The 21615-nt window shown below is 40.5% G+C and overlaps 5 protein-coding genes across 7 annotated transcripts; 3 read left to right on the forward strand and 2 right to left on the reverse strand.

The window, feature by feature from the left end:
• Positions 1-819: 819 nt before the first annotated feature.
• LOC135625246 (RING-H2 finger protein ATL60-like) lies at positions 820-2238 on the reverse strand. The gene has a single exon (XM_065129759.1). The coding sequence runs from the start codon at positions 2032-2034 to the stop codon at positions 1102-1104; it is 933 nt and encodes a 310-aa protein (XP_064985831.1). The 5' UTR covers positions 2035-2238; the 3' UTR covers positions 820-1101.
• Positions 2239-3443: 1205 nt separating this feature from the next.
• On the forward strand, positions 3444-8160 carry LOC103969031 (triacylglycerol lipase OBL1). Its single transcript, XM_018819106.2, has 5 exons — positions 3444-4150; positions 4228-4469; positions 5946-5979; positions 6278-6981; positions 7699-8160. Exons 1-5 carry the CDS (start codon positions 3685-3687, stop codon positions 7951-7953), a joined length of 1701 nt encoding a protein of 566 aa, XP_018674651.2. The 5' UTR covers positions 3444-3684; the 3' UTR covers positions 7954-8160.
• A 473-nt stretch (positions 8161-8633) lies between these two features.
• LOC103969861 (uncharacterized) lies at positions 8634-14268 on the forward strand. 2 transcript variants are annotated; one of them, XM_009383500.3, is made up of 11 exons: positions 8634-8766; positions 8925-9051; positions 9288-9356; positions 9789-9905; positions 9992-10180; positions 10531-11024; positions 12381-12480; positions 12676-12735; positions 12810-12902; positions 12985-13104; positions 13431-14268. In XM_009383500.3, exons 1-11 carry the CDS (start codon positions 8729-8731, stop codon positions 13773-13775), a joined length of 1752 nt encoding a protein of 583 aa, XP_009381775.3. In that variant the 5' UTR covers positions 8634-8728; the 3' UTR covers positions 13776-14268. The 2 variants fall into 2 exon arrangements, with proteins under 2 accessions (XP_009381775.3, XP_018674638.2); XM_018819093.2 differs by lacking the exon at positions 8634-8766 and having other exon boundaries at positions 8925-9074.
• Positions 14269-14351: 83 nt separating this feature from the next.
• LOC135625967 (uncharacterized) lies at positions 14352-16130 on the reverse strand. The gene is made up of 3 exons (XM_065131137.1): positions 15196-16130; positions 15001-15097; positions 14352-14706 (listed from the first exon to the last, which is right to left on the reverse strand). Exons 1-2 carry the CDS (start codon positions 15893-15895, stop codon positions 15018-15020), a joined length of 780 nt encoding a protein of 259 aa, XP_064987209.1. The 5' UTR covers positions 15896-16130; the 3' UTR covers positions 14352-14706; positions 15001-15017.
• Positions 16131-16473: 343 nt separating this feature from the next.
• On the forward strand, positions 16474-21376 carry LOC103969032 (uncharacterized). 2 transcript variants are annotated; one of them, XR_670534.3, is made up of 8 exons: positions 16474-16876; positions 17055-17113; positions 18154-18213; positions 18367-18436; positions 19268-19337; positions 19540-19566; positions 20917-21095; positions 21170-21376. XR_670534.3 is itself a non-coding variant. In XM_009382442.3 (7 exons), exons 1-7 carry the CDS (start codon positions 16589-16591, stop codon positions 20964-20966), a joined length of 624 nt encoding a protein of 207 aa, XP_009380717.2. In that variant the 5' UTR covers positions 16474-16588; the 3' UTR covers positions 20967-21376. The 2 variants fall into 2 exon arrangements, 1 of the variants encoding a protein (XP_009380717.2); XM_009382442.3 differs by having other exon boundaries at positions 20917-21376.
• The last annotated feature ends 239 nt before the right edge of the window (positions 21377-21615 follow it).

A 21615-nucleotide genomic window follows, 5' to 3' on the forward strand; every position in this document is an offset into this window, starting at 1 on the left:
GTAAGAGGTGGAAACGCAGGACCATCTCATGCTTTGCTCGATGGATTCGAGTTGACCCAGAGTATCCTCCACTTGTGATGTTCGACTCCAAGATTCAACTAATGATCTCTTCTTTAGCTTGTGGATTCGTTTTCCTTTTCGTTAACCTTATAAATATTCCTGTTATTATATTGGTGTAACAGAGAAGAACCAGGATTCAGTGTGGTGCTCTGCAGTTCATTTACGGTATCCTCCACTTGTGATGTTCTACTCCAAGTTTCAACTAATGATCTCTTCTTTAGCTTGTCGATTCCTTTTCCTTTTCCGTTAACCTCATAAATATTCCTGTTATTATATTGATGCAATAGAAAAGGAACAGGATTCAATGTGGCGCTCTGCAGTTCATTTACAAGGAAAGAAACTCCCTGTCACCATTATGATCTCTTATCCTTCCAGTGGACTGATTCCGCTCGAGGTTTCTTCTTTCATATGCAGTGAACATGAGAGCAGGTATTAATTTCTTTTCCTTTCAATCAACTCAGTTAGTAGTTTATCGGTATGATTCTGCTGAATTGAATTAGACTTGCATTTGACTCATAATTAATTGAGTTTGCAACAAAGCTAAATAAGAAACAAAGAATTAAACAGTGTGTCTACATTTAACGACAAGCTTACACCCTTTGTGTTGCTTAGTAATTGATGACATCAAAGTGGAATATCAGTGTTCTTGTTCTCTTCATGGAGTTTCAAAAACATTACATCGAGTTCATCACGTTGAAGTCAAAAAGGATTTCATTGAACTTTTTTTTTAATCAAAGTAGCTATAAACAATGAAGAATCTCACAAGAACAGAGAGCATGATTTAATTCATCTGTGTGTCTCAAAAGTACTTAATCCATCACATTATGTGCTTTTAGATCAGCTTATCACATTATGTGTCTCTCACAAGAAGAATTCTTCCTCACTTTACCACAATAAATATCTCTACTACTACATCTGTGAAATCTTTCTTTTCCTGTGTGCAACAAATAGATCAAAAACATATATCAAGTTCTGAAAGAGATACATCAGCTTCTTCCATTTCCCTCACTTCAAAGCTTTCCACCAGCAGCTCCTCAAGACTCACGAGTTGGCCGGAGACTTTGGAGGCAGAGCGCGTCCCTCTCCTCCTCCCAACGCCTGTTCGATGTCGCCCACTCGGGGGCTACACGGCGAACCAGCAGTCCTCCCCCCCAGGCTCCAAAGCCTCCGCAGCGACCTAAACCTCGCCGTAACAGGCGACCCCGTGTCTTCCATGGCGAACCTACTCGACGGCAATGGAGTGCCTCGCGACGGGAACTCGTCCACCACCCTCCTCGGTATCTCGATCACGAGATGCCCTTCCTGTGGCTTCTTCGACGATGAGCTGCCTGAAGAAGTCGAAGGCCCTTCCGGTGAGCCATCTCCCTCTGCCTCTCCCGTAGTCGAAGAATTCTCGGCGTTCGCCTGATCTTGATCGCCGCAGAACAACGGGTTTGGCGGGAACACCAGTGACTCGCGAACAGTCTCAGGCGGTTGAGCTTCCGTTGCTTCAGCACCGGCATCCGGGTTCGCGGAGGGCTCCGCGCCGACGGGGCCCCGGCACAGCGGGCAGGTGGAGTGAGAATGGAACCACATGTCGATGCACTCGAGGTGGAACCCGTGGCCGCACTTGGGCAGCAGCCGGGCCTCCTCGCCGTCGACCATCTCGCAGAGGCAGACCGCGCACTCGAGTCCCTCCTCGAAGTCCGCCGCCCGATAGACGGTGACGGGCAGCGAGCAGAGCACGGCCGCGTCGAGGCCACGGCGAGGTGCGGGGTCGATGTCAGCCGCGGCGAATACGAAGCGGGTCCGGGAGCGACCCCGGAGGGCGGGGTTCGGACGGAAGTAGCGCCTGGCATAGAGGTAGAGGAAGAAGACGAAAACGACGACCATGAAGAGGAAGACGGCCGCCGCCACCATCACCTTGCTGTTTATCCTGACGACGTCTACGCCACCGGCGCCGCCGCCGATCGCCTGATCACCTGGCTCTGCCATCGGTGACGTTTGGTACGCGATGGCAGTGGTGCTGTCGTTGATGTGAAAGACCGAGGAGGAGAGACGATGTAGTACTGAACCACACCTACCTTTAAAGGACAAGGAAGGAAGTTGGAGAAGAAGAAGAAGACTTTACGTGTGGAAGCCGAGGAAAGACTGGGAGTAGTATGTAAGTCACTACAGGTGGGGCACGAGAGGAGAAAGAAGTTGGTCTTCATGAAGGACGAGCATGTGAATGAAGGTTTTGACATTACAGACTTGACTCCCATGAGCTTGCGTGTGGAGCTCGGCCATTTCCGATCTTTCGCGGAGGCCGGTGAGCACAGGCTGTGTCGGGCCTTCTCTGACACGGCGGAACCGGTCAAACAAGGAGGAAGCCACGCCCTTCCGTTGACTTGTAGCGCCTTTCCGTTGACTTGAGATTTGCACTTGGGTCTTCCTTCTTCTATTATTATTATTATTATTATTATTATTATTATTATTATTATTATTATTATTATTATTATTATATATTGAATCATGATGATGAGACAGAGGGATGAAGAGAGAGAACCGATGAGATTGCATCAGCACAAACCTATAAATCGATGAGGATCGAAATTATACTTACATGGAGGAGATTGGAGACCGCTAACATTCGAGTAAAAGATTACAAAATGCACCATAAATTCAATTAAAATGTTCTCCATCTTTGTTTCTTTTTGCTGTATCGTTCGTGTGTCACACCTGAGCGACTGCATCGTTCCCTCTCGTTCCTACTGGTGTTGAAATGGCACGCCAACCTCAAAGTCATCAACAATACGCAACGAATAGGAAAAGAAACAAACACGCTTTTGGTGAGAAAATGTCATGCAAAAACAAAATATTATAAGTCCAAAGTCATCCATTTCAACACTCTCTAGAAAGAGAAGGAGCAGATAAAATTGATTTTTGGAGGAAGAAGAGAAAGAAAAAGAAGAAAATAAAGTAGGATCTCTTTCATCATTATATTATTATTATTTTCATAAATTTTGTTCTTCTTTCTTAATATGACCAATGTTTTGATGACTAATTTCTTACCTTCTTATTAGACTTTTCACTTAAGTGTCAATGTAATGATGTCGAACTCACCCATAATATTATGATAATTTTTAAAAATTGATCGATTCCGTTTGTGACATTGGGTCGATAATCAATTCGTAACACTATCTTTCTTTCTTTTGATTATCAAATTTCTTGAATTCATTATATAAAGATTATAAACACATTTCACCACCATATACTTTTACAAACTTTTATTTTTTTACTATATATATATATATATATATATATATCTTTACCCTTTTTTTTCCGTTAGAAAAGATTTGCCTTTTTCTTTTGTATTAAAAGCTGTCGAACAGAACAAACAGGAAACATAGAAATGCGAATCATTCTCCAATTCCTCGTAGTCATACACAAACATTCCTGCTGTAGATTTCGTTATGGAGATCCTCGAGAGCTCATCATCATCCTGATAAGATTGAGATCCAACAAGATAAGATTGGATTACCGGAATCCAATGTAAGATTTGCGCAAAAGTAGGCAGTAGTGATAGTTGATTCGTGCGTGGAAGTCTCCGCCATCACGTCTTCCACACCCTGTGATTCCACGCAACCATGACGAAGCTGTCCCATGCTTCGCTCTAATGGCTACCTGCTCCTTCCATCCCCCTCCCTTCCGTTCTGCCATCTCCTCACTCTTCGTCGCTATGCCGAACCCTGCTCTCCATCTTCGTTCGTAGCTACGATGGCTGACAATGGCATGATGGACACCGCAGAGGAAGGGGGCGATGAGACTTGTGACTTCGCGTACCTGATTCTGAGACCCGATGGTGGCGGCCTGGTGGACCTCGCCCGGTTTCTGGTGTCCGGTGGCAATGCCCGCAGGTTCCTTCAGAGCTCTGAGGAGGAGGATGGAGGAGGACTGGGGCCGATCCCGGATGACCATCGATGTGTCATACTGGTGTCCATTCTGGTCCGCAGGATCATTGCATTCTTCGGCAAGCCCATGGCGTGGTGTGGGATGCTGGTGGAGTTCCTCTTGAACCTCCTCTCCCTCAATGGCGGCCTCCGCGGCCTGCTCCTCAGCCTCCTCTCAGGTTTCCAGTACTACCTTGAAAGAAACTCCATCGCAGTGCATATCGTGAAGCTGCATGTTGCATTGGCATGTTGACAGGGAAAGCGGCGGTGCCGCAGAGGGGCTCAGCGACGTTCGTCAGTGCGATTGGGCACCTGGACAAGCGTGTGGACCTGCTCAAGTTCGATGCGGCCTCATTGAGGTCGGAAGAGGAGAGCGAGGAGGTTGCTGCTTGCTCCCAAGTCGGGAGAAGGGCTGTGATGGACCTCTGCATGATGGCTTCCAAGCTAGCTTATGAGAATGACAAGGTGGTCGCCGACGTCGTCAACAACCATTGGAAGGCAATGTCTCCCCCTCGCTTGCTCAAACAATCTCTGCTTCTACATGCATGTCAACTGATTGTTGTAATTTCAAGTACAGTTCTCTTCAATCATGAACTTTAAACAAACATGTTCTCTTCGATCATGAACAATTGACATGAAGAGGCTTTGTGTTTGCCCAAGTAATTCTCTAGGTATGGAGACATTTGGAATGAAGGTTGAGCTTCTAAAGGAATTGTCACCGGTCGAGAAGGTTACAGAGAATGACCGATGAGGTTTTCTCTTTATTGAGGATCTGATTGAGAGGAGACAATTGATGCTGAGATATTGATTAAATTTTGGTCAGCTTACTAATTAACCGAATGTATTTAACCTATTAGACATTTAGTATACATGGTCGATTAGGTTTTCGCTGTCGCAGAATTTGCTGATGGGAGAAAGACAATAGAGAGATTGATCAATTTTGGTCAGCTTACTAATCAACTGAATTAACTGAGTGTATTTAACCTATTAGACATTTAGTATACATTGTCGATTAGGTTTTCGCTGTCGCAGAATTTGCTGATGGGAGAAAGACAATAGAGAGATTGATCAATTTTGGTCAGCTTACTAATCAACTGAATTAACTGAGTGTATTGAACCTATTAGACATTTAGTATACATGGTCGATTAGGTTTTCGCTGTCGCAGAATTTGCTGATGGGAGAAAGACAATAGAGAGATTGATCAATTTTGGTCAGCTTACAAATCAACTGAATTAACTGCATGCATTTAACCTATTAGACATTTTAGTATACATGTTCGATTAGGTTTTCGCTGTTGCAGAATTTTCTGATGGGAGAAAGACAATAGAGAGATTGATCAATTTTGGACAGCTTACTAATCAACTGAATTAACTGAGTGTATTTAACCTATTAGACATTTAGTATACATGGTCGATTAGGTTTTTGCTGTCGCAGAATTTTCTGATGGGAGAAAGACAATAGAGAGATTGATCAATTTTGGTCAGCTTACTAATCAACTGAATTAACTGCATGCATTTAACCTATTAGACATTTAGTATACATGTTTGATTAGGTTTTCGCTGTCGCAGAATTTGCTGATGGGAGAAAACAAAAGAGAGATTGATCAATTTTGGTCAGCTCACTAACAACTGAATTAACTTGGCAAGAATGACATACAGCCCAGCTTTGAAAATTTGATCTGGTCAAATGTTTGGTTAAATAAAACAAAGCTCTTCAAACTTAACAACAATATATGATGAATGTAACTGGCAAGTATGATGTGTAGAAATTAGGTGATTGACATCAACTCTATTGAACACAGCAGAACTTTGAAGCTGTAGCATGCAGAATTGATATGAAATACTTGTAAGGCCGACCTACATACATTAGATTTTTTGTACTCCAGCAGACCAAAGAATTTAGTGCTTATGCCGCATTTTACTGTGTTTTAGAACTTGCTCACTTTTTCTTCTCTACTGTTGGTGCAAGAGCAGATGCATTTTGTGGAGTTCTACAATTGCTGGAATGGTAAGAAAGTCTATCCATCCATAACACTATAACTGTCTCTACTTCTTCTTAAGTTTGTTAAATGTGTTTTTGTCATATTGGATGACTTGTAATTTTCTTGGCAGAGAATGTAGTTCTTTACATAATATAGGATTATTTTCTTTATGATGATCTCTCTTCACAAGAATTTGGTGTATGGACTATTAGCTTTATAATTTCTCTCTTATATCAAGTAAACTCGCATATGCTTATTTAGTATGATACTACTTGACCGCTTCCTCACAGCTATCTCTTATTTATTTTGGCTGCTTGATCAAAGATTATCAAAAGAAAAAGTCTACTCAAGTCTTCATCTTATGCGACAAGCGATTAGATGCCAGTATAGTGTTAATCAGCTTCCGCGGAACTGAGCCTTTTGATCCAGATGACTGGAACACAGATATCGACTACTCATGGTATAAGATCCCAAAAATGGGGAGGATTCACATGGGCTTCCTTGAGGCTCTTGGATTAGGCAACAGAATTCAGGTCTCCACTTTCCAATTCCATCTTCAAGGTCACTCTTTAAAAAGGAGCTATTCAGGTACCGAAGTAAACTATGACACCAGCAGTTTATTTGTTGAAAGAAAGGATGAATCACTAGAGATGGATAAGGAGAATGCATATTATGTCATTAGGAGTAAGTTAAAAGACTTGCTTCATGAGCACAAGAAGGCAAAATTCATTGTAACAGGTCATAGCTTGGGTGGTGCACTGGCTGTGTTGTTTCCGGCAGTGTTATTGTTTCACGAGGAAGAAGAATTGCTGAAGAGGTTATTTGGAGTGTATACTTTTGGACAGCCAAGGGTTGGGGATCGACAGTTCGAGAGGTTCATGGAAGATCACTTGTGCCATCCAAAGTCCAAGTACTTCAGAGTGGTCTATTGCAATGATCTTGTTCCGAGGCTGCCTTATGATAACAAGACTTTCTTGTACAAGCACTTCGGAACATGCTTGTACTACGATAGCCTCTATATCGAGCAGGTATAAATTTCTTTCTTCTCTCAGATTTTGTGCTAAAAATCCATGAATGTATGTATATTCGCTACATTGGAGTGAAAATTTCATCTCAGAAAGATCTTTGAGATGTAAAAAATAGCTAAAATTAACAGAGACATGAACATGTTTACAATGGACAGTTTTACAAGAAATGTATTTTCAAGAGAATATAGCCACATGATCACTGGCACCGATTTTGTTGTGCGAAGAGTTACGAGTGCTTTTGCTCAATCCTTGTGACAACACAATGTTTTCACTGAGAGATTGATGTGTACATGATATAGTTGCTCTTTAATTTCCTATAAAATGATTGATCTGTGTACAAATGAAAAGGCCTTGCGGAATAGAACTTCATGAATGCATGTTAGCAAATTATCTGCTGAAGTAGGTTCCTGTCTAAGACCAACATCTATTCTTTTATCGATTTCTTTCTACCAAATTTATGCAAATTATAAAAATAGGAAGCTTAAATTTTGCACAACTATGTCATCATTAAATCGATCTTCAATCATGGCACAATTCTTTTCTAATCTGTGCAAACATGCTTGAAGTAATTAGCACATCTTCTCACAAAAATGACTTTACCTTTCTCTTCTGAATTAGAGAACTTTATGCATATACTTTCAATACCTAAACAATTCCATGTTTCTGATGCAAGCTTGACTCTCTTCTAATTAATATCATTTTCTTTTTCTGATGAAGAACGTAGAGGAAGAGCCTAACAGGAACTACTTTGGGCTGAGATATCTTCTTCCAGAGCACATGAATGCAGTCTGGGAGCTCATCAGGAGCCTAAGCATGAGGTATGCCTATGGAACAGAGTACAAGGAGACCTGGTTCTCCATATGCCTTCGGATATATGGACTACTAATGCCCGGTGTTTCAGCTCATAGCCCTGTAAATTACATAAACAGTATAAGACTGGGAAGGCCAGTAGCTGATACTGCCTCCTTCTGAAGTGTCTTTGCAATTGAATTGAAGTCCCAAACCTCAAGTACCGATATGTAAACCTTAATATGCTTTTGTTTGTTTGATTCATGGCTTCTCCTATCAAAGAACTCAAACATGTTTTGGTTGGTAATGCTTGATTTTGACTCTTAAGAGTTCATTTCAGTAAAAATAGGAAACCATGGGAAATGATGCTTTTCAAATGATCCCATTTTGATTTTGATAAGAGCTCTATTCTTATTCTGATGGAAATGATAAAACATCACACACTAAATCTATCACGTCTGAATATTTTTTGAGATCTAAAATATTTTCTTAATCATAAATAATTATGGGTGTCTTGACTATGAATTAGGGGTATATTGATATTGTGTTCGAATTATACTATATTCTTTATGCAGGAGAAGGGATATAAGATGCTTGGTTCCATTTTAGGATTCTTACTCAGTGGATCTCTTTAACCATTTCGGAGGGCGTAATTACATTTCGATAAGGAATAGATCTTAGATCGAATCAAATTAATTAGTCATGTAAACAAGAATCATCAACATCAATAATTAATAATTTTAATAATTATATATATGATGGTGTGAAATGTCACTATATATATATATATATATATATATATATATATATATATATATATATATATATATTAGTCATCGTTCACCCGCCAGCGTGAGTTGAAGCCCACGAACACCAAAACCGTTACTTTATGGCAGGAGAGGCTGCCATTTCGTTCTTATTCTAATGGTCGGTTCTTATAGGTTTACAAGGAGGAGAGATGTATTCTTCCCATGGCGTCATTCTTCCCGTGAACCTGTAAGACTTGATTCGATCCCCCTCCCTTGTGATTCTTTCCGAGTTCGGTTTGATTCGTTCTTCTTGTTTGATTCCCGGAACTAGAATAAAGTTTGTATTTTGTGCTGAGATTTTGGATATTTTTACTGGATTGGGAAATTGCGGGGCACCGTCAACAGGGGAAGATCGATCCGGAAAGTGATGCATAAGGTGGGGAAAGGTCGGGTGGTGGAGTCGCGGTGCAGGCGACCGGATCTGGCTTCGTGTTCCTCTGGAGACGCCTTCGCGAGCTGTTCCGGCCTCGATGTGGGTGAATCTTTTTCTTCTTGGTCGGTTCCTTGTTCTTTTCGTGTGGTTCAATAAGAAGGTTCACGCAGGACATTCCCTGTTGCGCGGCAGTGTCAGTTTTGTCTAATTCTAGGGAATAAATCGATGTTGCATAGTCTACAATCGATTCAGATTCCTAAAACTTGGCTGTAGAATGTTCGTATCTGTGTATGACCTGTACCAAAATAATTCTTGATACTTGTTTGGATGACAAGATCAATCATGATGCGAGAGAAGGAAGGCGGCGGAAGATGTGCTGCCATAGAACTCAACTTGAACAAGAAGTAAGTGATTTGCTCAACTTAGCTGCCTTCTGCATTGTTCAATTACATGGTCTAGGATGAAATCCATTGCCATTGTCCTCTTGTTGACTAAATTTTGCTTGTTAATGATGCTAAATAATCAAGTCTTTTGTAAGAAGGAGCTGCACATCAAGATTTAGTGTGTGAAACATCATGGAGTTTTCACAATGGTGACACTTACCCTCCATTAACTCTATCCTAGACACAATCTTCCATCACATTTTTTTGTTGCTAAAATGGTTAATTGTCATTACTAAGTCACAGAAGCAGTCGATAAGGGATTGAAAGTGTAGGATATATATTTTCAATATCCTACTTGAACCATCTATTTTCCAGTCCGTGCATATATTCTCTTTTTCTTTATTGTGATACTCGTGTGTTAATCTGCATTCAGTTTCTAAAACAACTTTGCAGGTTCAGAGATTGCAGCAGCAACTGCAGGAAGAGATTGATGTGCATGTGGCTTTAGCATATGCAGTAGCACATAATGCTGTCCCTTTTTTGAGCTCTCCTTCCAGTCTTCCAGATAGAGTATGAAGTACATGGGCTTTTGATATTACTCATATGTTTGAGTAATTGCAATACTAATAATTCTTTGATCATTAAAAATTGTTTAGGCTCGGGAGCTTCTACATGATATAGGAACACTGGAGACTACAGTTTCTAAGCTTGAAGAGGAGTTGGCTTCTTTGCAGCTTCAGCATTGTCAAGAAAGGACTGAACGCCATCTTGCTGAAAACCATCTAGAATATTTTCCATCATTTTCACCAGAATCACCTACATCTTCCAGTTGCTTGTGGGAAGAGGTACCTGGTGTTCTTTCTTCAGTTCCTTCAGTCTGTCTCACCTACTGATTGCTCATAGTTTCTACTTTGTCCCTTCCAGTGCTTATCTTCTTTGAGGGTTTTAAAGTTTGAACTAAATCAAATACCTAGCTCATTGCAACAAGATCTAGTATCTCGTGGAGATTCAGAGTTTGCTGCGGCAAACATATCTTTAGCTGAATGCCCTTAGGAAGAGGTTTCATTTATACAGTCTTCTTTCTGTCTGGCTTTTAAATGCTTGTTTTTTTGTGAATGGACTTTGTCATATTTTTCCTTGATACTAACAATACATGTGATGTGTTAACCAAAATCATATCTTTCTTTCTGCTCAGTTGTTAGGATCATGCAACAGGGTTGACGAAGGGAACAAAATGGATGTCTGTCTTCAACAGTCTGATGCAGCGGAATTGAAGAAGGATCTCTTACAAAGGAACTTATGTAATAATCCAAACCAGCTTTCAGAAGAAATGGTGAGATGCACGAGAAATATCTTTCTTTGTCTATCTGAATCATCAGACAGATGTTCAAAGGCATCTTCTTTAGATTGTTTGCCTTCTCAATCATCACCAAATGACCAGCGGTCTTTTTCTTCATTCACATCCTTTTCTGATTCATCCTTAATATCCTCACCTTTTCGAAATCCTCCAAATGGAACACATAAAACTGATGAGGTAATGGATCAAGTGGATGGATTTGATCCTTATGGAGTTAATGGCAAGGTGCAAAGCAGGAATATTGGAACGTATCGTTTGGCAGCTGAAGTATCATGGATGTCTGTCGGGAAGGCAGAGCTAGAATATGCTTCTGAGGCTCTAAAAGGTTATAGGTATGATGTCTTGCTTACATCCAATCTTAAAAGGAACCTATGCCATGTAATCATCTATATACATACTTCATATTTATACTGATGCAGACAAGTCGTGTTACATGTTGACAGTTGGCATATTGTCAGACTTTTAGCATCATAGAAGCTGAATTATTTAACATATCTTAAGCTGGTTTTGTCTCTGCAAGTAGGATTTTTTGCATGCTCCTTTCATCATTTGTTCTTATTGGCAACTAACTTTATTTTTTGGCATTAATATGATTTAGATATTTAATTAGAGTTCTCTGAACTAACAGAACTTGTTTTTGTTTTTCTAAAGGTAGATTGTCCTTTGATCATCCAATCTTTATATGAAAAATATAATTTCCAATTTATCAAGTATCTTCCAGATCAGGGTGCATGGATAGTTTGATCAATAGAGTAGACTACTAGCTAATTTGTATAGAGTGGGTCTACTAGCTACATTGTCTAGAATATGTTACCGGTGTTTGTAAGTTGAGGTCAATAAAAACGTTGACACATGGGCAGTAGGTCATTAATCCATATTTACATGACCATCCTATCTTTAAATAGTTTCCACATTTGACTTATGATCTAAGGTGCTAAACTTCTGAAGTTAGTGACAAGTGTGATAAGAATAAAGTGAGGCAATGTTTGTTAAATAAGTCTTCTTCAGAGTAAGTTTACATACACTTGTAACAAGAACACCAGAGTCTTTTAATATGGAAATGAAAGGTTTCAAAGTGTTTGATAAACCACTGACAATAGTTTGTTAAGTACATGCATGGTGCTTGGATGAATACAATCAACCATTTCCACTATAAGCTTTATGAAACAAGAACAACTTTACCATAGGGGTTGATGTAATATATTCTGAAAATTCTCATTTCCAATGGTCATGTAAAAGGATGTTCAACTAATCACTAAAATGTATTATTGAGATTTAGTGCAGCATTAGAGTTTGTGTTATTAGTTGATAACTTAAATCTACTTTATTAACAGTGGCACTTTCAGCAAAAAGTATCAAACTTTTTTGGTATGTCTTGGTTAAGATATCTCCAAGTGTTAAGCTCACATTGCACTTCTCAAGAAGCCATGATGTCTTTTAATTTCTTCCTTTTTAGTTCTCATGTTATTGCTTAATTTGGAGTATATTCTGGCAAACTGGCTTCGACCTGCAGCTCTTTCTTGGTCTGGTGATTCCAACTTTTTTCTAAAATGCAAGGAACATGCTTAGAATTTTTGCAGAACTCATCCCAATATCATAAATGGCACTTTGCCTACTATCGGTTTCAGATAAGATGCTAAATAGTGAAAACTTGTGATGACTATAGCTTCTTAGCCTGTCTTTCTTAGATTTCTTGTTGAGCAATTGGCAAAGGTTAATCCAGCTTGTATGGGTGGGAATGAGAGGCTTTCCTTTTGGGTCAATGTGTATAATGCCTTGACAATGCATGTAAGTTCCCCACCAATCAATATCAGTATCATTGCAACTGCTAATAGATTATTATGCCAACAATAAACTGAGGATTAGTATGAAGTGACAGACTTAAAATTGATTGATTTCTTCAAGAAACTGAGGATCAACTGTACACCTTTGAATGATTTCTTCAAGAACTAGAAATATAACTTCTGTTGCTTAAAAATGCAGGCCTATTTAGCATATGGAGTTCCTAGAAGCGACATCAAGCTATTTTCCCTCATGCAGAAGGTTTGGATTCACAGTTTTCATGCTTCCTATCATTTTTGCTGTATATATTAAAACCAACATGTGGTGTGTTGCAGGCATCTTATATAGTTGGTGGCCATTCATTCAGTGCAGCTGAGATTGAATTTGTCATTTTAAAGATGAAACCTCCAGCACATCGTCCACAGCTAGTATGTAACAAACGAAATATATATTGCTTGTTCCTTTATTTATCCACCAGCATAACTACTAAATCTGCTTTTTTTTTTTCAGGGATTGTTATTGGCTGTTCACAGATTTAAGATTTCTGAAGAGCATAGAAAGTATTCCATTGACAGACTTGAGCCTCTGGTGCTATTTGCCCTTAGCAGTGGGATGTATTCCTCACCTGCGGTGAGCTTCTTAATCTGACTGTTTTTTGGATGGAAAATTGGGAAACTATATTACTATTAAGCAACCAGCATCTCTAAATTGTTACTTTAGTGTATGTGATTGTGACCTATATGAAAGAAGATCTTGCTCCAGTAGTTTTGCATCGGTAACAAGATCTATGCAAATTGATACTCACTGGAAACTTCTTATATATACAAAAACCATATACACAAATTGGGTATGCACTGTTTTATCTAAAGCAGATCTGCAATTTAGACTAAGATTGATATGTAGAATATTGTTGCTCTAGTAGGTTATATATATGACATCCATCAAGCATGATGCAGGTAAGGGTCTTCACACCTGATAACATTCAAGATGAGCTTCAGAACTCCAAGAAGGACTATATTCAAGCATCAATAGGTATTGGTGAAAAGGGAAAACTGCTAGTGCCAACACTGCTGCACTGTTTTGCCAAGGGCATTGTTGAGGATTCTTTGTTGGTCGACTGGATTCGTCAACATCTTTCCCCCGATGAAGTAATTATTTCTCGGGATTCTACATCACTGCAGAAGCGGTGGTTGCTTGATGTTCAGAGTTTTAGTATCATCCCGTTTGATCCAAGTTTCCGGTACCTATTCTTGCCTGATGACAATACTTCTCGGGAGTCTCCCCATGATCGGTCTGTTTGAGCAGCCTTGAAGTGGTTAAAGATTATCATCTTTAAGCTACAGATTTCCACATTTTCCCTAGCACATGTGTCCATGTCGACATTTAAACATGCACCAGCAAAGATTTCTTCACCTGAACATATCCTCAACTACAATTCTATAAATTCTTGGTCATGCAGAAGATGACTGTAAATATGCATGATATCTAAGTGAGATGCTTGGTTTGTTTGCACATAAACATATGAAAAGAGGTACACGCAAACTAATGTGGATTTTACCATAAGTGCAAAGTCAATTTCGAGGGTTTGATGCTTCTGCAAGAACTGGTTATGTGATCTGTTGAGGAAAATTTTCCGCTTGTGCTTGAGTTGTACACTGAGATGAGATTATCAATCCAAAGTGGTTCTCTGTAGGTTTGACTAAACTAAGCTGCCTCTGTATGTTGTATGTGGCAATATCATTTCGTTATGTATGTGAACTTGAGCATTCAATGGAAATAATGTGGATAACTCTATATGTGAAAGTTTTGCTTGTACTGTTTTCCATATTCTTGTCTTTTGTTTTCCTTGAGAAATGTATTCTTTTACATGGTAATAAATTGCTTATCCAACAGTTATATTGAATTTTGAAAATCTCTATGATGGTTGTGTCACCTGAATTGCTGGTAAAGTTCAATGCTCCAGGTTGATCAAGTTTGATTGACATGAAAAATGCTTAACTTGGAAGAATGTACAGGGATTGACTTACTCTGTTTTTGGATAATTTCTAGAGATGAGAAATAAGTTTATTTTGAATCAAGGATCTCAATAGAAGAAAAAAAAGAAATAGAAACAAGTAAATGAAGAGGAAAAAAGAGGAAAGAACTTCTGGGTGGCTTTTCCCCCTTCAGGTCTCTCCATTTCATCCTCAGCTCCATCTCTTCACAGTTTTATCAATGAAACTGAGTCTTGATCTGTAAAAACATGTTATAAAATGTGAGATTTCATCAATTCAGCAGCAGCAGATCATATCATATTAACTACCTATGTGGCAAAAAATGCAGATAAATCCAAGCTTATTAGCTTGTTAAGTTTTCATCTCATGTCCATTTTACTCTCTCTCTCTCTCTCTCCCCCCGCCAGTAGTGATGGTGATGATACTAGAAAGACAAAGAAGAAGAAACAACGACAAAAAGGTAGTGAAAATGAAGAACAGACATCGAGAACAGCCTGAGGACATGTCGAAGTGGAAGATGAAGAAGACTCACCCAGAAAGATACAGCTCTCAGCTACTTTGCCTGACAGAACAAGCCACGGCCTGCGCCCAGTGCCTCAGTCTCGTCTTCACATGCTGCGGATCGTCTCCTGTTCAACCCCAACATCATTACCGATCAGTAACTCCAACGCGCCTTTTCGTCGAACACCTGCGTATAAAAAGGGTGGGTGCAGTGGTATTACTGCACCTGGATTGCAGATCTTCCACGACTCCGAGGGGCCTCCTGAATGCTCGTCGGGGCTCCGAGGGCTCGGAGAGCCGCACAAGGTCGACGGAGTAGAGGCGGTGGTGGGGCTGGTCACCGGGCTCGGCGAGAGTGGTATCTTGATGTCGGAGAGCTGGCGGTTGACGGCGAAGTAGAGATCGAGTGCGGGGAGGGTGTCGAGGAGGTCGTGGCCGCCTTCCTCCTCGTTGAACCCGAACCCAAGTTCTATGCTTCCCCTAAGCTCGTCTAGGTCCTCATCCGTCAGGTTCCTCACCCTTTTGGTAGCCCTCCTCTCGCCACCATCGCCGGCCTCGTCCTCGTCGTCGTCCTCCTCCTCCTCCTCCTCCTTTCCTCCCCTCTCCGTCATCATGTGCCTGCTTTGCAATATCTGCCTCCGCCGCTTCTCCCACTTGACCTCTCTCTTTGTCTCCTTCATCGACAGCTGCTTCGAGAGCAGCCTCTTCTTGTTGCATCCGACGGCGGCGGTTCTGCTGCGGCTGCCGCATTTCCAAGCCAAAGCGGGGCCGTCGACCAGCGCCGCCACCTCGTCCCTGTCGCTCTCCCAGAACATCGACAGCAAATAGCGCTCCATTGCTTCCTTGTCCATCTCCCTACCTCTCCTTTCGCAGCGCCTGCACCCCTCCTCCTCCCCCTCAAACGGATTCTCGTACGTGATGAGCATGACGCAGCGACCGGCCGCTGCTAGAGGAGGAAGAGGAGACCATGAGAATCAAAACTAAGCTCTTAGGATCGAAATCAGCTGCATTGCTTCTGTTCGAGGAAGTGGCGGGGCTTCCTCGGCCAAGATGGATACTTAAGGACGCAATATTAGCCATTCAGTGCTCCGACCTGTAATGCCCACCGCTCTTTCCTCGACCTCACAACCATTTCTAGTTCAGACAACCTGTGTTCTATACTTAGCGAAGGTGATCGCGGCAACAACCCGAAAGCAACCCCTTTACATCAATGCATTGCGCAGGAGGAAGACGATGTCAATCGCTAAAAGATCGCAGACCACTCCCTTTGGCTTGGAACTCCGGCGGCAGCAACAGATCAGCGGTCTGACCGTAGAATATAGCAAACGTGAATCTCCAAGCATGTTGGAGGTAGGCACGTCACACCTGAAAGATTTCAAGGGTGATTCGGTCCGAAATGGATTTGTCAGTTTCGCGTTCGTGTGACAGTCCGGATCCGGATCCGATAAAGTTCCAGATCCATATATCCATACCCGATCCATCAGCATAGTGGTTCCGACGATGCGACTCGTGAGATCCCCCTCCGCTCCGCCCCTACTGGCCTAATACTGCGCCGCCTCTCGCCACTCCTCATCCTCCATCGGCAGCGATCTCGGAACCACCACTCTTCTCGGCCTTCGATGGCGGATTTCTTCGTGGGCGCCTCTGTCTCCCTCCTGAGCATCTCCACCACCCTCTTGATTGGCGCTGGTTGCTTCGCGTTGGGTTTCCTCTTCGCGCACAAGGAGACCAAGAGAGGCTTGCCTTTCCCATTTTCTTGGATCAGGTCCTTAGCTGATAACAAGAGAGTCGCCGTTCCGGCCGACGATGGTCCCGGTGAGCCGAAGTTTGTGGAGAGGGCCGTGCAGAAGAAACCCGCCCTTCTCGAGATCGAAAACCTTGCTGAAATCCTTGAAGGCTTCAAAATGGTAGGTCAATATGTAATATTTCTTGTTGTTATTGTTCCTTGTATGACTCCTTTGTACACCGAAACGTATTCTTCAATTATAATCCTTCTCAGTTCCTGGAATGCTTCTTTAATTCTAAAATCGATGCCTTTATTTGCATATTCTTGTTTGGTACCATCTTGATGTTGAAATTGTGCAGGTTTTGGTTGTAAGAAATGATTTGAAGATGGGGAAAGGAAAGATTGCTGCCCAATGCAGGTATTCTTCATTTTGATATGTCCTGAATGATTGTACCTATTATCTTGCTACCACAATTTTGTGTAAGATTGTTTCATGGTTGCTATTGCATAGAATTCTTGGAGAAGTTTAATCTTGGAAGATTTAACTTATTTATTAATTTTGTATATTGGTCTCAGTCCAATAGAGAGAGATATGATGGTGGTTTAATGAGCAGGGATCACTCTATGTCTAAGGCTGAGCATGCCATAAGGACCTGTTACTTGATTTCCTGCATCATGAATTTTTCATGTTGGTGCCACTTCACTTGATCTTCAGTATACAAGACTGTCTCATGACATGATTATTTTTATAATCTTGTTTTTATCCTATGCCAGCTGACATCTGCAATTTGGCATATAATTTTTATTTTACTTGGGAGTCATAATTGTTCCTAATCAACAAATTCCATGAGCATTTGGAGCTTAATAACAGTCTTGAACAAGGTTCTCAATTTCGGTCCATACCGTTGTACTGAGCCCTGCTCGGTACGTATTGTACCGAGACATATTGATGGTACACTGAAAAAGAGTTAAAAATACCTCCAAAAAATACCTAGAGGTAACGGTCTAAAAATACCAAGGCGTATCGATCGGTATGCCTCAATAACGATTGAAATCCGAGATGTATCGACTGGTACACCTCGGTAGTGTTCGAAATCCAGTGCGTATTGATTGGTACTGAGGCACATCGATCGGTATGCATCGGATTTTGACCATTACCTCCCGATACAGACCTTGTATCGTTCGATACGGGATCAAAACACTAGTAACACCTGATAAAGGGCGATCCACATACCGATATCCTTTCGGACCGGTACGTACCACCTATACCAGACGGTACACATCGAAATTGAGAACCATGGTCTTGAACATCAACGGTAGTATGCATCTATGATATAGGCTCTATGTAGTATAAAAAATCAGATGCTAATAATAATATAGAATGATATTTGAATTCTAGTTGATATTGATTGTGATTCTAGAAGGTTAAATCGATGGGCTTACTTTTATGTCTTTCAGCCATGCAACTCTGGGTTTATACAAAAAGCTCTTTCATAAAGCTCCAAAAGCATTGAGCAGGTATCTTTGGCTACTCTTAAATGAATTGTACTAAATGATTATCTTTTATATCTTGCTTACACCTACAAAATTGAGAAAAATGTTACATTAGAATTTCATATACTCTGATTTGGGTATTTTGATTTTGTTGTCTATCGATTCTTCTGTTGACAGGTGGGAGGATTGTGGCCAAGTTAAGGTGGTACTGAAAATTGAAAGCGAGGAAGATCTTCTTGTGCTACAAGTATATTACACTGGCATTTAGCTTATTCATATTTGTAAATGTAGAGCTGCTACAATGTGAACCTTCACTCTGACTTGAATCCTTTCCTCTCATGAAACTGTTCCAAATTCAGAAACATGCTTCCATGTGAGAGATTTGAGATGATATTTGCTAGTGGGTCAAGCGTACAGAAAGCAAGCAGCATTGTAACATAAGCCTTTACAGCCTGCTTAGATGTATAGCTAGTAGACGTGCCAATAAACTCAATATTGAGTCAAAATGCTCATGCAAAAGGGAAAGAGGAACATGTTGAGACATAAAAGTTCTACCAACCCAATTGTGCTGACATTCTTTGATCCATCAGTGCTTCTGAAGTGTTAGTGGCAGTATATCAAAATTTCGAGGCTGCATGTTTTTCTTTCTTCCTGTATGCTCATCTGTGGCATATCATTGACAACTGATTTTTTATTCATGTCTTTCTCTGAATAGGTAGTTGTAGGTTGCTCTAGTTATATATAGCATCCTTGTGCATCATTCAGAGAAACTTGCTTTTATTCATTTCAATTCTGATGTTCGATGGACTCTCAAACTAAACTGCATACTCTAGTTTCAAGCAAAGACTATACAAGTTCCAATTAGATCTGGGTTTCTTATGACATTGTGTTTGAACCTTACATGTTGATGCATGTATAGTTAGTGTTGTACTATTTGAATGTTCATTTTTTCTATGTCCAGTTCATATTTATGTGCACCAAGCATATATTTAGTGCATGATAAGGTACTAGAAAAGGTTTTCCATAAGCCTTTACTTTGAACGATAATCATGCTTGTTCACTTGTTGTTTTGTAACAGGGAAGAGCAAAGTCTCTAAAGCTACCAACCCATATAACAATTGATGCTGGAAGGACACAAATTGCACCGAGTGAGTAGATTATCTTTTTGCTGTATAAATTTTCAGGAACTTCCTTTTTGTTTTTATTAGCGAGGAACTCATACCAAATTAGCTTTATTGTGGAAACTGTTTTGACTACTCTATCAGGATACCTGTGAATAACTTTTTTCATTCAAGATAGTTCATGATTGCTGTGTTACGAAATTGTAACTGACTGTATCTTTTCCTACAGATTCAAGGACGGTGATGGCCATTTTGGGTAAGCTTCTTAGAATTGAAATTTTAACACTACAATTATATTGTTACACATAGAAGTCTTAACTTTTTCTTTCTTTGATATTGCCACCCCTATATTTGAATGTCAATTGTGTAAAGCAGTTTCTTTATTAGAATGTTTTTTTAACTTGAGGTTTTGGTGCAATGTGGTAGCCGTGCCCACGAATCACCTTTTGATTTAAAGGCTGACTAATATAGTGTGGTGCAATGAGATAGTTCAATCAAATTATCCGTCTAATATAGTGTGGAAGTAAGGATGGAAAGACGGAGAAACTCAAAAGATGACGGAATTGAGCTAACAACCCTGGATGTCAAACAGCAGGGAATGACCTCCGATTGGTAGGCTGTTATCAATGGTCAATCGGTCGCAGTTGATTACAAAGTTTTATGTACTTTGTTTGCCATGAGAGGTCAGGTGATTGGCATCAGTATAAATTGCAACCGGTAATGCCATTAAGTTATTGGATTAGTTACTTGATAAGCGGCAGCTTATCTTAGGGAAGTAAGGTGAGGGCCTGACATGGAAATGTGGGGAGATATCCTGTAGAGAATCTGAAGCGAAGAAGCCGGAGTTGGAGGGAAGAGGACAATGATACTGTAGAGTGGATCAGGGAAGGCATTAGATCATTAGTTAAGATCTGGATTATAAATTTCATTAGCATAATATTGCAAGAATATTACAATTTCAATTTGGTGGTCTGTTTACCTCTTGTTAGATCATGGTCTAACCTATCTCAATTGATCCTGGTACCAAACCCACTACTTGGGCTGTATTTGGCTCAAGTTGAGTTGATGATTTTGCTCAACGACTACTTATTTGTTACCCCTATTTTCTCGGTTGTTGATCATGGGTTATTCATCCAAATTATTTCTTATGTACTATTCACAATAATTGCTAAATAGCTCTTGTCATATTCAGAGAACTCATGATACTCGGATGAAAATTATTTTCCTAGTCCTATATGATCATGAGCTTTTACTCGAAGCATCGACTTTTTCAATGAATCAAGGCAGAAATGAATGCCCTAGACATAAACAACTTGTTAGAATTCAGAAAAGGCTGACATAAAAAGCTTACAGAGAACAGAGAGCAAATTCTTAGAAGTGCTCTTTACGACCGATCCACTTCAATTCGGTGACCATATTTCTTTTTAAACTATTTAATCACTTGAATGCATTAATTATTTTTTCCCAAATGTCATTCATACCATAAGATATTGAGTTCTTATGGGGATGATGAATTTATTGAGTCTGACACCATGAAAATCTATATTCGATGCTTCCCACCGTCACTTTGAACTATGCATTCTGATCTGTTGAACTTCTTGAGCAGGGCCGGCCGACATGGTTGATGATGTCACAGGTGGTCTGAAGCTTCTATGATATTTTATGACAGCATTCGACAACCAGGCATTTCTCTTGAGAAGCTAAAGGAATCATCTTCAGTTGCACCTTTTATGGTTAAATTGCTGCTTGACTAGAACTTGAGGCCTGGAATTTCCCAGTCGTTTGGTAAGTGGATCATGCTACAGTAGGTGCTTGAGCTGCCAAATCCAGTTCCTAATTTCTTGGTGTGTATTGATCAGAAATGACAATCGTCTGATCTGGAGAAGCCAGCCACCAAGGTCCTGATATATGTTGCTGTTGTTTTCATGATGGTCTGTATGTATGCAGAAAAGATGCTTGATTCTGTGATGCACTAACATTTGCAATCTGAGTCATTATGCATCCCAAGATAGGTGGTGGTATGTCACTCATTATGCAGATAGATATTTTGATGTGATTCTCCATTATTTGAAGATGTTTGATGGCACACAACTCAAATAGATTTGGGATTTTGCTACAAAGAAATGAAACAGTACATGTGCTTGATATGGAGTATAGGCAGAGATCTCTTTTATCTTTGAACACAAAGCAGATCTTGTCTCCTGAACTATCTCGAAGAAAATCTCCTTCGATTCAATCCTGAAAGTAGTGAAGCCAATTCCATGGTCCCTCTCGGGTGCTTTAACCCCGCCACCATCGATGCTTA

This window comes from Musa acuminata, chromosome BXJ2-10 (genome assembly GCF_036884655.1).
Source record: "Musa acuminata AAA Group cultivar baxijiao chromosome BXJ2-10, Cavendish_Baxijiao_AAA, whole genome shotgun sequence".
Taxonomy (NCBI): domain Eukaryota; kingdom Viridiplantae; phylum Streptophyta; class Magnoliopsida; order Zingiberales; family Musaceae; genus Musa; species Musa acuminata.